The following is a 16,434-nucleotide window of genomic DNA, read 5'->3' as shown; positions in this document are numbered from 1 at the left end:
CACCAATATGCAGATGACACAGAACTCTATTAGAAAGTCACCTCTGCTTCAGATAGCCAATGTCTCAAACACTGTCTGCACATCATCCAGACCTAGATGTCCAACAACTTTGTGAAGCTCAACCCAACTACAACAGAATTCCTGCTATTTGCCAGATCAACGAGAGACAGTACATACTGGCTCAATAATATGAACATTGGCAGATCCAAACCTCAACTTTTACTGAATGCCAAGTCACTTGAATTCACCTTGGACACCAACCTCACCCTTAGGGAACACATTCTCAAAAATAAAAAAGATGACTTGGTACCAGCTTTATCTCCTAAAGAAAGTGAAACTGTTTCTTCAATAAAAGTAGAGAGAATTGCTGTTCAAGCGATCATAATCTTGCAGCTAGATGGTGGTAACACCCTGCTCCATGGCCATCCAGATCCACAATGGCACCCCTTAAGTGAATCCTACACGCCACAGTATCTCTCATCTAGGACTAAAAGAAATTATCACATCGCTGTGATCCTGATGAAACTCCATAGGCTCCTCTTGCAGGCCCACACCACCCTCAAACCTAGCTGCAACATTTACAAAGCCATCACGACCGGCACCTCATGTTATCTTGCAGGCAAGCTTATCTTCGTTGTCGTTTATGCATTCAGGATCAGGAACAACATCACTGTATCCATCAGGATCATCCTAACACTGCTCTAATTTTCTTTACGGCTCACTACCTCACCATGCATTAACCATCCATAATCAAGCATCCTCTCCTGTTACTTAGTGACTTTATGCTTGTCTTGGACCCTGTACAGCTCCCTGTACCAATTTGGCTAGGCTTGCACTATGGGAATACCGTATACATACATGCCTACCCCGCAAATCTCTAACACTCAGCTTCTCAATAAAGTTCAATCTGTAGATAATACCAACATGAAGCTTTCCTCTAACATACAAGCAACCACTAGCGCTCATTGTCACTAACCCACACAGCCTCTTAGTAAGACTCACCTTGCTAACATACAGCCTCTTGCTGAAACACAGTATCAACAACAACAAGCCCATCACTAAAATGTAGACTATCATTAACATATTGTCTTGGTAGCACCCACTCTCTTGCTAAAACCTAGTGTCTTTCAAGCACTCAGCCTCTTGCTAATCCTCACCAACATGAGGCTCCTTGATAAAACCCAGGTTCTCACAAAAATCAAAAATTCCGTCTGTCATAAATAACCAGCCTTTCACTAACATCTACTTTCCTGTAAACACCCACCCTCTCCCTAACAACCACTTCTCACTTTACCTTAACCATTTTATTAACGCTCACCTGGTACTAACAACTATCCCTTACTAACAGTCAGTCTCTCAGTACCGACTCTCCTCTCACTGACACTTTCCTAACAACCACCATCAAAGAAACAACCACTTTTTTTAACTGATTCCCATTTGCCATTTAAACCAACACTAACTAAATCCTGTCATCTCACTAACACAGAGTGCCTCACAAACAACACCCCCTCACTAATTCTGAGCCTCTCACAGGCAGCTTGCCTCTCACTAAAAACATGCTATGTATGTCCTCAACCATGCAACTTTTAACTGCATTGATGTCATAGAAGACATCAATGGGCAGCAGGAGACATTCAGGGGACTTACCAAGGGCTCCACGGCCACCTCTCTTTCAGTTTGCTGTGAACCGGAATCTGTCACATGAAAAGAAAAGTTACCATTATGAGTAGAATTTCAAACATTTAAATGCAAAGTTTCAGTCCCTTCCCCAGCTGAGAGTATAATGTAAGCTGTGGGACTGTGTCTAATATCAGACAAGATGAGATCAGCGAAGGCTTGGGATGATGAAATGGAAAGAGGGATGGCAGGGGAAAGACGGAGATTTGTTTTGACTCAGCCCGAGTTTTAACATAGACATATGATGCAAGAGATGATGGGATGAGCAATAATTAAATGTTGCTCAGACAACGGAGGCAAGGAAAGAAAAATCAATGTATGAAAAGACTAAAATAAAGGGGGTGACACCTACGGCACAGAAAGATGGTGAGATATGATCAAAAGAAGAAGACGCGGCATGGGTAAAATAGTCTAGGGGAGATGATCCACTTCAAGAGAAATGACGGCCAAGGGATAGGTAGCAAAGGCAAGTAGGAGCCAAATTTGGAACAGTCTTGAGGCTAAGAAATTTTACAATGTATTAGCAAAGGTGAGTAACTGCTGTCCCCTTCACAGGCTATCTTTGAAAGTCTCAAAGATTCTGTCAAACCGAAAGTGCTAACCAGATGCCTGCTAATTAAACATATTATTGCCCCAGTAAATACCATGAAAAGATAAGAAGTCAAGTGAAGATTGTGAATAAGATGTGATAGGCAGAGAGACAATTCAAGCAGCCAGCACCAGCCATATGCATCAAACAGTGGGACTCAAAGTGTCAGAGTGAAGGCTTGTGAAAAGCCAGTTTGGGAGGAGAGAACTCCACTGATTATTGGTATATTAAATCTGACTCCCCCCTGGTAAAACTCTACTTTGCCACAATCCCTGCCTCTGATTCTCCGCATTGTTCTCAAGGGGCCTCAAAACCATATACAAATTAAATATCACTCATTACACCCTCTCCCTTTGGCTGGCTGGCCAGCCCTCAATCTTCCACATAACAGTTCTAATAATAATCTGTTGTTTTTATTAAAAATAACACTTATGTCTGCCACACTTTTTCCCCTAGGTGTCAGTCATTCTGCAATTCACAATTCAAGTAAGATGTGCCACATAGCATGGTGATTTGTATTCAACATGTGGAGCTCTATTCTACTTTCACACCCCCGCCTTGGGATATCCAGGGCATAGTTAGGTCTAGGCAGACTGTTGTATTATTCAAGTCAGGGTAACTAGCTGCGGCCAAAGGGATATTCTTCTAACGTATGATGTACAGACTAAACTTCTCAGTGCCCTATTGTATTTTAACAGATACAGGGTGCACTAGGGCAGATAAGGGAATGTGCAGATACAGCACTCTTTTTGAACTTGTGTTGGTATCTGCAGCTGTTTGACCTCTACCACTCTTTGCCTTATAAAGCCAGAATCCCAAATTGAAAGCTGGACAGTATAAAATGATACCAAACCTCTGGTCTTTATAAATAATTCATGCTCGGACTAACAGTAATCTGCAAGCAATGCCAGTAATGTATGCTGAAATCGGAGGTCACCTGGGTGTAAACAGAAAACCAATATGGCAGATCAGCAGAGCATTACCTACCCCTCCCATTCATATCAAGCTGATTGGACAATCACCCTCCTCAGGGTATGCATCAAACAATGTTACAAGTCAAGGGGACCTTGAAGAATGCACACAAGCATAAATCGCCAAAGGCACCAATTTCAGGAGGCATTACCTAGCTGAATAATATGTGCTATTGACAATTCACCCTGCAAAATATTGGATATATAGCATGTATGCAAATGTGCTGGGTGTAATATGCTATTTATAATTCTAGAATGTGGGAATAAGCTTTGACTTATGCAGGCCATAGCCGCAAGTGGGTCCTGTGGCCCCTCCAGTCTCTCAATAGTAATAAATGGCATTTTACTATCTACAAACGCTTTGTGCCATCCTGTTTTTATGTTTATTAGTTACATATATATTTAAACAGAAGAAAGCAGAGGGGGTTTGAAACCATATGTGATAAAATCACCTTAAATAGGTTTTGCAAATAAGGCACACTTGGGGTCCTCTCTACCTTGGAACGTATGAGTTATTACTTTCTCCTTGTCTGCATATATGTTTTATGTCATGCTGTTATTTCATGTGCAGTAGGTATAGAAACAAGCATTCAAGCAGAGCCAGAGCACTGGCGCTGTGTTACAGACTTCCAAATCTTCGCTTCCAATAGACAGGGATTGGTTAACAAAGTTGCTAGAGGTGGGTTTTCCAATGCATAGGTAAGAAATTACTCTTCAGTGAGTAGAATGTAGCCCTCAAGGGCAGTTTTTGATAAAGTCAGTTGTTATGAGGGTTGTAGCCCCTAATTGTATAGATTGGTTTCAGTAATTGTGAAACAACACTGTTCACATTGGACAGGCCAGAATAACTGATTGTAGGAGGATAAGGGGTGGGAGTTTCAAGAGAAACCCTAAGATGCCTTGCTAGTGGGTGACTTTCCTAACATAATGCAGAGTAGCTGGCAATCTAGAGATTTTTATTCCAGCGCACTTGTCAATTATGGAGTTAAGCGAAATAGGAAACGTGCTCACACATAGGAAGTAGTAAGAACCTCCTAAATGACTTGCAATTTAAGAATACAGCCAAAGCAGCAACGCTGCATGGCGCTTCCACATAGAGTATGAGTCCTACACAGCACGAACAAAGGCGCAGCCACGTACAAGTAGAGAGTCGGCATAGAAAGTGGTTCTCCTCGAGGGATGGATATGTAGGACCAAGCCTACATATCCTTCAAGGGAAGATTTTCAAGTAAAGATATCAATGGATTAAGGAGCTACCACAATGTCAGAGGTCTAAGAACAAGGCATTCCTGAACACGGTCAAGCCAAATTGTGCAACCCATCCAAAAAAAAGGACTCATTTACAACCTAGAGGGAAGGTGGACAATATGCTGGGGCAACCTATGCCCTGTCTGTGCCATTGCTGTAGCCAACAACCCACCATATGTAAGCTTTTCCTCTTCGTTGGAGTTGCATTTTTGCACAAAAAGCTTCCACTGATATGACAGAAATACTTTCAGTGAAAATGCTCAATGCCAACCAGCCCGTCATGCCATAACAGAATGACTGGTGATCAACACACATATATATATATATATATATATATATATATATTATTTTTTTTCCGCTCCAAAGTTTGCCCGTAGCAAAGAGATGCACTCTAACACCAGCATGAGGCCTCAAGCCTTTATTGGTGCGGATAGCGTCGCGTCCACCGATTACAATAAGCAGTTCTTCCGTCAGACTCCGCATGACGCGTTTCGAAGGCCAATCCTTCTTTCTCAAAGGCTTCTGACAGGAATGGTTACGTACACTCCGGTCCGAGTTCCACTTAAATGCTGCTTACCACGCCCCCAAATGGGTTGCTCTAATGAGTCTGTGGGGCATTATGTGAACTGTAGTTCCCGGTGCCATGGATGGCTGTACTCATTACTGCTACGAAAATGTTCCAAGGCCTGTATGGGCCTCAGCAGGCGGGAAGCTGTCCTAAATCCATAAGCTAGTGTTCCACATAAGCGGCTTGGTAGATACCGAGTTGGTGGCCCCCTAGGTTCACGGGGTTGGTGCATACTCGGCAGCAGGGCTGCCGCCAGTTTATTTTCGCTCCAAAGTTTGCCCGCAGCAAAGAGATGCACTCTAACACCAGCATGAGGCCTCAAGCCTTTATTGGTATGGATAGCGTCGCACCCACCGATTACAATAAGCAGTTCTTTCGTCAGACTCCGCCTGACGCGTTTCGAAGGCCAATCCTTCTTTCTCAAAGGCTTCTGACAGGAAAGGTTACGTACACTCAGGATTGGCCTTCGAAACGCATCAGGCAGAGTCTGACGGAAGAACTGCTTATTGTAATCGGTGGGCGCGACGCTATCCATACCAATAAAGGCTTGAGGCCTCATGCTGGTGTTAGAGTGCATCTCTGTGCTACGGGTAAACTTTGGAGCGAAAATATATATAAAGTTTTTTTTTTTTTTTACAGGTTTCAAAGATAAACCTTTAAAGTGGGGGTTTGTTTTTGAAAAAATGCCTAGCATAAAGGGAGGATTTTGGTTACGCCATATGTGCATCTTTGGGCTTAAGACATACATTCAATTCTTCTTCAAGAGAACTAATGGAAGTCTCCCTTTATTATGGTCGTAACGACACCTCAAGAATGTAATCAGTGTACCATTGTCCCTGTGCAGTTTACCATTGGCCAGGCAGGAGAGAAGTTGTTGTGTAAAACATGAGGCTCACAAAAAGGGTATTTTTGCACAATACAGACTTTAGAGACAGTTTGAAAAAAAATCATCAAGTAGAGATGATGAACAAAAGTGTTTATAATTTTCTCCTAAACAACAGTGTATGTTGGATTCTTTAAATTGAAAGATGGAGGGCATTCCACATACTTGAGTCTAAAAAAGAGAAGGAACAGTCAGTGGCACAAGACTTCTTGGCTCTCGTAACTTTAACAACTTTAAGATGGAAAACATTGAAAGAACAAAATGAAGAGGATGGAAAATAGTGCTAGAATCCATAATAGAAGAATGAAGGTCCTTTACTGAAAAAGCCCCAGTGTATGGTTCAGCAGATTTTCAACTAAAGTCTTTGAATTGGTCTTCTGATGGAAAAGAAAAATATTATTGAGTCATTTTCTTGGCCTCAAGCATTGGTTCCACCTTTTGAACCCTGTATAATTTAGCAAGAGCATACTTAGGGAGACCGTGAATACCACCAATGGTATATGGCATAGAACAGACAGCACATGACAAATACATGAACGGCATTATACCGTCCAGGGTTTTAAAAAACCTGCTAAAAAAAAGTGTCAGATGGAGCCAACCACTGGCACAATACAATAAAATGGGCCAGAAATTAAAAAGAATTATCTTGGTTTAAACCCAGGTTTTTATGGAGGTGAGGGTTTTTTTTAACACTGGCCCAGGGCAGAAGGCCTTTCTGGGACAAAAAAAATCCATGTGAGGACCAAATACAGTGACCTAGTTTTGCAAGGCTTCCATTTAAGACATTTCTTGGCATCCAAAGTGTATGTTTTCAAGCAGCTAAACAATTTACCTAGTGAATTCCAATCAAGGCAATGAAGTCTCGGCATGACCTGCAATTCATCTTCATGGTTGCAGAAACCAGGCTGTATAACTAAATCCCAGCCCCAAACTCTGTTGCTATGCACAGTAAGGGGGTTTAGAAAGAAGAAGTGAAATATGGCACAAACTTAGAAGATTATGGGCTAACCTGTCCACACTCTTGTTTTTTCTGATCTGTTTTTGAGTCCCTTGAACAGAGAGGCACAACCTGGTTCTTTGAAGAGGTAGAGTTGGGTGGAAGGGTTGCAAACACTTTGGTTGCTCATCCTCTAGATTTTCTCTTTCAAAACAATGGAATGATAGCCGCGTTAGGGCAATCAAAGTTGCTGTATGCGATCCAACCATTCTCTGCTTTTGAAGAATAAAAATCATGGGAGACTTACGCTCAGGGCAAGGCTTTTTGTTACATCAGCAGAATTGGTGTAGTAGGGTGGGGAGAAGAGGATGGATGAACTGTAGAAATGGGAGACGAAGGTGGGGTGAGAGATGACAAAATGGTAAGTTAGGTGTAGAACAATGGAATGATCACAAATGTGAGTGGGTTACATGGAAACGTCGGTGTACCAATGCACTGGACTGGTGGCCTGACTCCAGTTTCCAAAAGTGAGCTATTCTGCAATTTGATGGATGTACATGAGAAGGATTAATTGCCAGCACATAGAGATAATATGCTGGAACAGGGAATTTCCTGAGCATGTAGTTCTCTGTGAACCATGCCAGGAGGTTCAGCATGCCCTACAAGTTCCAAGGACAACATAGGTCCAGGCCAGTAGCAACATTTTAGGAGGGATCTGAAGTGTCCCAGTAGTCAAGCAGGAAACAGGCAGAGAAAACGATGTGATCAAAGACAGATTGTATTGTTTAACTGCTGCAGGTCTCTAACAGAATTTAGGAATGGAAAATTCTTTTAAGATAAAAACGTACTTGTTTTTCACCATTTAAAAAAAACGAATAGAATTTGACTCCATTGTTGTATGTATACTGTGCTTCTCTGGTGTCAAGTCTAAAAGTACATTAAAGGCAAATGCTGCTGGAACAAGTTAAGACCCACGGAGCCAGGCTTTACTTATTTTTCAGCTCCACACCAAAAATTTGTTGGTTTTGATTATTTTTTTATTTCTGCAAAGTTTACTGAAAATATAAGTATGGATGTTCTACCACAAATCGTCTCCGATCATAACCCTATTGTACTAGAATTATTACTTTCTCCTCAGGATTATTTTCAAAAAAGGCAATGGTCATTTCAAAGAAATCTACTGTTAGATCAGGACTATCTAGCTCATATGGATATGACTATAAAGGAATTCTTTCTGAACAATAATAATACGGCTTCGATCCAGACAGTTTGGGACACTTTTAAATCGATTATAAGAGGTGAGACCCTGAGCTATTCGAAATACCGTTTTAAAAAAAAACCAAGCTGAATTTAAGGCCGCCTTGGACAAAGTAATTCAGGCGGAATTAAAGCTAGCCTCTTGTATCAGATTCGGTTCTGGTGTACAGGAAGCTCAAAAAGCTCTGTCCTCTGAGCAGTCAGCCGTCTATTCACTCCTGGCTGAGCAGGTAGCAGTGAAGTACAAATTATTTAAAAAAGAATGCTATGAATTAAGTGGGCAGATGGGCAGAATACTAGCGCAAAGATTGAGGCAGAAAGCAGCTATCACTGAAATAATTAAAATTACTGATCAAGATGGTGTAGGTCAAGAGTCTAGGTCTGGTATATTGAAGGCATTCCGGGATTTTTATCAATCTCTCTATAATAAATCGAATGATGGTACTAGTGTAAGGAGCGATGCGTCCAGTTATTTTTCAAACTTAGATTGTTCCTCTTCTCTTACTGAAGATCAAAGAGTAGTGCTATCCGTCCCAATCACCTAGGAAGAGATAGAAGGGGCTATTCTTGGACTAGCTCCTGGTAAAGCAATGGGTCCGGACAATATCCCCTTGGAATTTTACCGTATGTTCCGTAATGTTCTGAAACCAGAGTTGCTAAAAAAGAAGCATTTCATGGCCGGTCTCCTCCCTCATGGTCATTAGCAACTATAGTTGTATTTAAAAAAAAAGAAAAGATTCTATGGATCTACGGTCATATAGACCAATTTCTTTAATAACTTCGGACAGCAAGATCTTTTCTAAAATTTTAGCAAATAGGCTAAACGATCTAATGCCTAATTTAGTAGCTAAATTTCAACACGGCTTTATAAAAAAGAGAGACACAACGGATCACATAAGAAGAATTATTGCCCTCTTGGATTGGGCGCAGGCCTCGGGATCCCCAGTCGGAGTGGCCCTACTGGATGCCGAGAAGGCATTTGATAGGGTCGACTGGGGGTTCCTTTGGCGTGTTCTGGCTTGGAAGTGCTTCCCCATGGAATTTATAACAGCCTTGAATGCTTTATATAACGAACCCAAAGCCGTAATCCGAATAGCTACCGATACTTCTACCACACTTTCAATAACAAGGGGGACCAGGCAAGGGTGCACCTGTTCCCCCTTGTTATTTGCGCTTTACATAGAACCATACCTGCAAAAACTCACAAATGAGGATAGCATCCCCCTGGTAATAATCCATCAAATAGGATATAAAATCTTAGCCTACGCTGACGATGTTGCGATCGTCACATCGGATATCAGTTTGGCATTCCCTAAGATCATAGAATTAGCTTGTGAATTTGGCCTATACTCCGGTTACAAATTAAACATTGCAAAAACACAGATAATCCACTCTGCTGCCGGTTCACCAGCCGGTTTGACACTATCAACTGCGGCTCTTTACCTAGGTGTGAAACTGTCCACTAAGGTAGAAGATATTCTAGGGCTTAATCTTGATCCATTACTTGCTTCCACTAATAGGTCTCTTGAAAGGTTAAACAATTTACATCTCTCTCTTTATGGCCGTACTAATGCTGTCAAGATGCTTTTTTTTCCTAAATTTCTTTATTTTTTTCGGACTATACCTTTATTGATCCACTCTAGCTTTTTTTATAAAACTAGATAGAATAATCTCAAGATTCTTATGGGGATACAAAAGAGCTAGGAGGTCTCTCAACTGGTGTACCCTACCTATGCTTAGAGGAGGTTGGGGAATGCCGAATTTCTGTCTATACTATCTGGCGGTATCGCTTAGGCTCATGAGTGTTCTAATCTTTCAAGGGATAACTATAGATGAGCCCACATATCCATCAATTTATGTAATGATCCTTGGTACTCAAGCATGACAATGTCTAGTTCGCTTTACCGAACCAAGCTATTACAAAAAAACAAGATTTAAAGTCATGCTAACGGCTTTCCAGATATGGAAACAATTTAAGATAAGATTTTGTTTGAATAGCAATTTTAGCTACTACACACCACTATTTGATAATCCGATGTTGCCAACAATATTCACAGATTATATTGTGCAGTGCTGGCAAAGTTCTAACATATCCCGGTTAGGGGATCTTTATCAGGAAGAACAATTCGCAACATTCACGTACTTACAACAACAGTATAATTTGCCCAAAGCCGATTTTTTTAAATATCTGCAAGTACGCAGTTTTCTAAATACAAAAAATTTATTAAACACTAATAAAATTAAGAAAATTGATGTATTGGAATGCTGCTGGAAACAAAATAGAATCGGGGTGATCTATCAGACAATGATAAACCGACTAGAAGACAATCTTGAACTATTTAACATAAAATGGCAAAGGGATTTGGGTATAGAGAGTATTAATGTATCTGATGCATTGGCATTGTCCGATCAAGTCTTGTGTAATGGATCTTTAAAAAGCCAATTCTTTATGAGCATATTCGACCTATACTATACCCCTGCTAAATTATTGAAGTGGAAAGCCAATAGAGGTGACAAATGCAGCCGTTGTGGATTTCTTGGTGCAAATTCTATTCGCATGTTTTTTCTTTGTCCTAATCTAACCCAATTTATTTCTGAAATTCAAAAGTTTTTAAATAACATGATGAACCCACCAGTAATACTTTCTGCCAAACTCGTAATACTTGGTATCCAATCAAATCCTGATAGGCTGCAGACAGGTGCTGAAGAAGGTTTTTAATTTATATCTATGTCTATTTTTAGATATTGTATAACCTCTCATTGGCTTGATGCTGATCCTCCTTCATTTTCTCAGTGGCAATCTAAATTGTTAAACATTTATCAGCTAGAGAAAGCTGTGTATTGTCTAAAGGGGAAGAAAAAGAAAGCTTTTGGTTTAAAAATTTGGGCCCCTATTTATAATTGGATTCAATGCTAAAAGTCTAATCTGTTTACCCATGTCAACGCTGTTAACCCCTTCCCTGCTCATGACGGAACCGTTCCGTCATGAGCCACGGTTGGCGTGTGCTCATGACGGAACGGTTCCGTCATGACACTCCCGTTGGCGGCCGCTCCGCCTGCGCGGCGCTGTTTCCCCGCCTGTGCGGGGGGACAACGCAAATGGGCGGAGTCATGACGGAACCGTTCCGTCATGAGCACAGCTCAACTGTGGCTCATGACGGAGCGGCTCCGTCATGAGCACAGGCCCACCGCGCTGCCCCCCTGCCCCCCCCAGCGCTGCAGCGGAATGTCCGCAGCAGCGAAGGGGTTAAAGTGATGCTCAGGTTTGTTTATTCTTTATTTTTATAATTTGTCTGATCTGTAATGCTTGGCTAACTATTTATCTGCTGCTATACAAAATAAAAAAATATATTAAAAAAAAGGCAAATGCTGAAAAACCTAAAATGTGCCTATCTTGCCTTAAATGGTATGGACAGCAAATACAAACCCACCAAAACCCCTGCTTTCTTGAAATAACAGACAAAACACCGTAGATATGTTAATGCAAACGCGTCTGTATCATTTGTCTGGTAAGTAGTGTAAAAAGAGTGCTTGAAAGTAGAGGAGGTTGTTGAACAAGTACGGATACTCTTAAGAAAACTGTATAAAGAAAGCTGGAACTGGTGAATACACAAATGGCGGAGGACAGATGGCGCAGGAGAGGAGACGCACAGTGTGGAATGACCCAGGGTGGAAGAACAGATGGTGCAGAAACAGATCATGGATGGATACATGGAAAAGGGGCAAGTGACAAATAGTAAATGTAGTGGTGCACATAATTGGAGTGTATATTGGAAGGGAAGATGTATTTATAGTTTTAGTAAACCATTGGGTTGAACCTTAGGAACAGTGAAAGCAGTCAAAGTCACGTAATCTGGATCAGGAACATGATATCCAGTAGTGGTGGCAGATCAGGTCAGTGCCTCAAACATTACCATGCCTGGTTAGGATTTCAAAGGTGTGTGGAAACCTGTTTGATGTTGAGATGGCACAGTTCTTTTTTGATGTGGGGATGTTCCCGATGGAGACAAGGGAGAAGACACTCTGCTTAAATCTTCAGCTTTGCATCTTCAGTGCTCTCTTGATAGCTAGTAGACAGGGTGCGTTACTCATAGCTGTGCTGAAACAGCTGTAAAGTCCTGGAACCAGCACTTTGAGGCTTTTTCTTATATGTTTGTGATCACCCTTTAGTTGGACAATCAAATAGAGGTGCCCAATCTAAATAAACATTCAAGAAAGAAAAGGGTTGGTTTTTGTCAATATTCTGGGTGTTTGCCCACAGGCCCTGCAGATAATGCATAGAATCTTGAATTTAATTATTTGTTCTAAGACAAGCCAGACGAGCCCTTTCTGGGAAAAGGTAACATGGGCCAATTTCCTTAGATACATCCTCACTGCGTGACTTTAGATCCTCTGGATCTTCATGATCGCTTTATTTGGTTTCCCTTTGTTACCACAGTGTGAGAAAGAATTAGATCTGTGATAAGATCAATATGATTTAAAGTCTGGAGAAGGCGCAAGACTTCTAAACGTAGTCAAACTGAAAGATTCTGTATTTTGTCACAGCTGAGACCTAATCCACGAACAAAAGACTCTAAGTAAACCAAACTCCCATGTTCATTACGTTCTGTGATACGAATGGGCTTGCAGCCAATTCCTGAGCCCCTGGAAATAGGACTGTATTGTCCTCACATCAATTAAGATCTTAACAACATTAAGACGTAGGAAATTATCCTTCATTCGATAGTGGATCAGTTTGTAGCAGTACACAATGTTTTTTAATATTCACTATTGCTTTGGGTATAAATCCCATACATTTTGAACTGCGATCGATGTAACAGAACTACCTCTGTTAAGGAACGCTTGTAGATACGAAACATGTTTAGTTAATGTGAAAAATATGGAGGAACTTCACAGGAAACCAGATTCTGGTAGTATATGCTTAGTATATAACAACTTACATTCTAAAGCATGTTTTCGACCTCCAGAGAATGTGTAGATGCTGACTGTACACAGATCAGATCAACGTTAAGGAATCCTTCTGTCAGGAATGGATAGCCTGTAAACGTTGTTGTTGAAATATGAGACATGTGTCATAGAAGGCTTGAAGGTAACATTATGCTCCAACAATTTCGGGTGAGTTAAGGTCTAACCAGACAGCTATAGACCCTCTTTGGATGATGTTCATATTTTAAGAGGGATAGAAGATTATCTCGGTTTACCCCAGGTTTGTCTGTTTATATTGTATGGATTTCAATTCTGTTTCATGTCAGTCTTGAATGAGTTCACGATGTGAAAAAATATGCTGAATCTCACCGGGCTGCTGCTGCCTCAATCATGAATGTGCTACTGTCATAAAAGCTAATTGTGTGGTTCATCTTCCATGGGTGTTTATTTATTGCGGTCATTACCATATATCTAAGGATTGCACTGAGAGATGTGACTTGAAGTAGGTAAGACACAGGTGAAAGCTACTGTGTAGTGTTTGTAGCATAGAAAAGTAGGTCAACTCTGCATTGTCCGAATCCGACCATGAGGGAAGGTCCACAATTAGTTTTTCTGGGTTCTCATTTAGAATTGATCTCTTCAATTTTTGTTTTGCATTGTATGAGGGAAAAGAATTTCGAAATATTTACAGCCTGATAGCAGTAGGTCATGAATTAAGAAAGTGCTTCGCTGCTCATCGCAGATAGACTCAGGTGCTCTTGAAAGATGGGATTTCAAACCTGGGCAACAAACCTGTTTGACATGTGCAAATAGCTGTACAACTTATTAAAGAGCTCTGGTAGGCATCTATTTGACAAGGTTCACACTATAACAAGTACCAATATTTACTTAAAATAAAAATAATCTATGTTAAAATCGCTGACACTTTCTTATGCCCTATCAATAGAACACTATGGGGCATACCCAAATGACCCTCTCATACCTGGGCATAGACACATCTAATATATATATATAAAGAAAATCGGAATAGAGGGATCAATCTCTTGTTTATTTAAGCACAAGAAACAGTGAATTATCTTGGCAATCTATTTTTTCTTTTATCAAAAATTCTATGATTATTTTTCAGACGCGGATATCTCTTGGTGAACATCAGAGTACTTTACACATAATATATCCAAAACAATCACAAAAAAATTCATTACACAACGACCCTTATATACAACTTCATACAACATATACATCTTGCTGGGGGTCGCGTAACTAGTTAGCATGGAGGAGTCTCGTTCTTTATCGGAATTAACCAGACAAATCACTCCACCAACTTAGAACGGCCATGCACCACCACCCACAGAATCGAGAAAGAGCTATCAATCTGTCAATCCTTTCCGTGTCCGGGCCGGGTGAGGTTTCCCGTGTTGACTAGTTACGCGACCCCAGCAAGATGAATATATGTTGTGTGAAGTTGTATATATGGGCCGTTGTGTAATGAATTTTTTTGTGATCGTTTTGGATATATTATGTGTAAAGTACTCTGATGTTCACCAAGAGATATCCGCGTCTGAAAAATAATCATTGAATTAGTGATAAAAGAAAAAATAGATTGCCAAGATAATTCACTGTTTCTTGTGCTTAAATAAACAAGACATTGGTCCCTCTATTCCGATTTTCTTTATATATATTAGAACTTTCTTATGCCCAGCATGTGGTAACGCTGCCTCACTGTGACAAATGGCCTATTGTTGAAGTTGTTTCAATTTAATATGGGTTGCAACGTTGTTTTATTTTTTTAAACCAGTGCAATTGCACTGCCAGTTATTTTGAACGGCACTGGCAGCTCCACCAGAAACAAACTAATACTAATTTTGAGAGGCTGCAACAGCGAGGCACAGTAGTTAAAAATAGTAACATTAAAAAATGTAGGAATTATATGGACAGCTGCAGGAAGTGGTGATACTATTCAATGCAAATTCTTGACTTTGTCAAACTATTAAAAGCTAAGGTGGAAGGCGGCTGAATGGCTGTAAAGTGGGGATATTTGCTTAGCACTTCATGTAAACAAAAGGGTATGGAAAATGTTGCAGCTGGGTGCCCTATATATTCCACTGAATGCAAATATTCGAAAGATATTACATGAAGACCACAAATTCGAAGTTCATATGGTCGCAAAAGGTTATGTAAAGGTACAACAAATTTTAAATATTAATTTCTAGGACAATCATTTGTTAAATATCAATTTTGGACACGATGGCAACATGTTTACTCTTATTGAGTGGCAACAGTAATAGCTCATTGCAAATGTAAATATTGCGATGGTGAACATGTTTTACTTTAAGTAGATACATTGAACGACGTTTTTATTTTCATGAATGGAAATTTTTCAAGTGATTATCAAACAAATAAAATAGCCTCGTGGCGACAGAAATGTCAAAGAATTAATAATGAAGAATGTAGATTCGCCGATAAATCCTTAAATTATAGAAAGTCAGAGAAGTTGGAGGAGCAAGGGTAATAATGGATGGCATCAGTCAGTGAAAAGAGTGGGATTTCGGAGAATGGGCAATAATGATACCAGATTATGACTATGGGCTGGGCAAGCAGTGACGAAATCTGGGGAGCAGCCAGGGATGATGATAAACACGATTGATGGGAAGGTGGTTACGACAGGAAAGGAAGATGACGAAGTATGATGGGGTGTGTACGAAGTCTAGAGCACAAGGTGGGGATGAAGGGGGAAGGATTGCTGAGCAATAGTAGAAGAGAAGTAGAGATGATTTAGTGGACCACGCTTATTGCGGGGTATGGAGGACGGATGTAGATGAAGGGAGGACTGGAACTCCACTGGTGGTGTAAACTCTCCGTAGTAATTCCCTTCCCGGATTTACCTCCCTGTTGGTCCATGGGCTCTGTCTGGGGTTTACAGCCTCTCAATCACCGAGAGTACCTCCAATCAGCCGCTTCCGGTGTGACGTCGTTTCAGGACGGAAACGTCACACAGAAGGAAACAAAGTGAGGGAAGGAAAGCATTATACATTTTTATATAGTTTGTTGAAGCATAGAAAAGAGAACAGTGCGAAAGTTTCCTCCGCACGACCAAAAATGGGCCTTAATAAAACAATACAATGCTCTATTCATTACAAGTTATCTGCTTTCAGTATTCCGACGTAACTTCTAACACTTTCATATATCGGCCGAATCGTTGGGTTATTCCACCAGACAAGCAATCACTGACGGATCGCTCATAAACGTTCTACCGTAACCAATGGCAACTTAGACCGCTTCAATATGGCCGCGAAGGTCAGAGGCAACCAAGGGAACAGGAGCAACGTCAGGTGGTCCATCTTTACTTTCTTCCGGTTGTGGCACATTTGCATTTTACAG

General features: G+C 40.8%; 1 protein-coding gene across 2 annotated transcripts in view; it reads right to left on the bottom strand.

Annotated features, from left to right (window-relative positions):
• Positions 1–16,047, bottom strand: part of SIRT2 (sirtuin 2) — a 226,239-nt gene extending 210,192 nt beyond the window's left edge. Inside the window, exons 1-2 of one of the 2 annotated variants that reach the window (XM_085624999.1) lie at positions 15,939–16,047; positions 1,648–1,694 (exon numbers count right to left, since the gene is read on the bottom strand). In XM_085624999.1, the coding sequence (XP_085481125.1) occupies positions 1,648–1,694; positions 15,939–15,954 (63 nt within the window). In that variant the 5' untranslated portion in view covers positions 15,955–16,047. The remainder of the gene's footprint in view (positions 1–1,647; positions 1,695–15,938) is intronic. The other variant, XM_085625000.1, reaches the window with a different exon arrangement.
• Between the last annotated feature and the right edge of the window lie 387 nt (positions 16,048–16,434).

This window comes from Triturus cristatus, chromosome 9, assembly GCF_964204655.1.
Source record: "Triturus cristatus chromosome 9, aTriCri1.1, whole genome shotgun sequence".
NCBI classification, from domain to species: domain Eukaryota; kingdom Metazoa; phylum Chordata; class Amphibia; order Caudata; family Salamandridae; genus Triturus; species Triturus cristatus.
The sequence above is the reverse complement of the archived record's forward strand: the minus strand, read 5'-3'. Positions and strand labels throughout refer to the sequence as shown.